The 650-nt window shown below is 56.5% G+C and overlaps 1 protein-coding gene across 1 annotated transcript in view; it reads left to right on the top strand.

Moving 5' to 3' along the window:
- Positions 1–480, top strand: part of FAM129B (family with sequence similarity 129, member B) — a gene marked incomplete at both ends in the record, with an annotated part of 9,911 nt that extends 9,431 nt beyond the window's left edge. The window contains 2 exons of the mRNA XM_010021048.1: positions 175–282; positions 369–480. Coding sequence (XP_010019350.1) covers positions 175–282; positions 369–480 — 220 coding nt within the window. The remainder of the gene's footprint in view (positions 1–174; positions 283–368) is intronic.
- Between the last annotated feature and the right edge of the window lie 170 nt (positions 481–650).

Raw genomic sequence — 650 nt, 5'->3', positions numbered from 1 at the left:
CCGGCTCTAGTGTAAGGTTTCCCTGCCTGTGGCGGAGGGTTGGAACTGGATGAGCTTTAAGGTCCCTTCCAACACAAACCAGGCTGGGATTCAGGGATTCAATGAGAAGGATGTGAGGGGCAGAGAAACCTTCCACCCCACAGCCCTCACTGACCCATTGACTCTCATCCCCAGAAATACGACTACGACAGCAGCACTGTGCGGAAGAAGTTCTTCAGGGAGGCCCTGCTGCAGATCACCATCCCCTTTCTGCTGAAAAAGCTGGCGCCGACCTGCAAGGGGGTAAGAGGGTGAAGTGTGGGGTGAGGGGGTTGGAGCATCCCTCCCTCCTGTCCCCCCTGGCTGAGTGGCCTCTTTTCCCATGGCAGGAATTAGCCAAGTTTCAGGAGCTGATCTTCGAGGACTTTGCCAGCTTCATCCTCGTGGAGAACACTTACGAGGAGGTCGTGCTACAGTCAGTGATGAAAGACATCATGCAAGGTAGAGTCCTGCAGTGCCAGGGAGCTCCAGCTCCCAGGGTGGGTGCTGGGTGTAGTCAGTGCAAGCCAATCCTGGGCTCAGCATCACCTGCAGGGTTCATGACGGGTGCTGGGGCCCAGAGGAGGGAGATCATAGGATCATGTGGGTTGGAAGGGACCTTAAAGCTCCTC

The sequence above is a fragment of the Nestor notabilis genome, unplaced genomic scaffold (genome assembly GCF_000696875.1).
Source record: "Nestor notabilis isolate BGI_N333 unplaced genomic scaffold, ASM69687v1 scaffold18718, whole genome shotgun sequence".
Classification (NCBI taxonomy): domain Eukaryota; kingdom Metazoa; phylum Chordata; class Aves; order Psittaciformes; family Psittacidae; genus Nestor; species Nestor notabilis.
The sequence above is the reverse complement of the archived record's forward strand: the minus strand, read 5'-3'. Positions and strand labels throughout refer to the sequence as shown.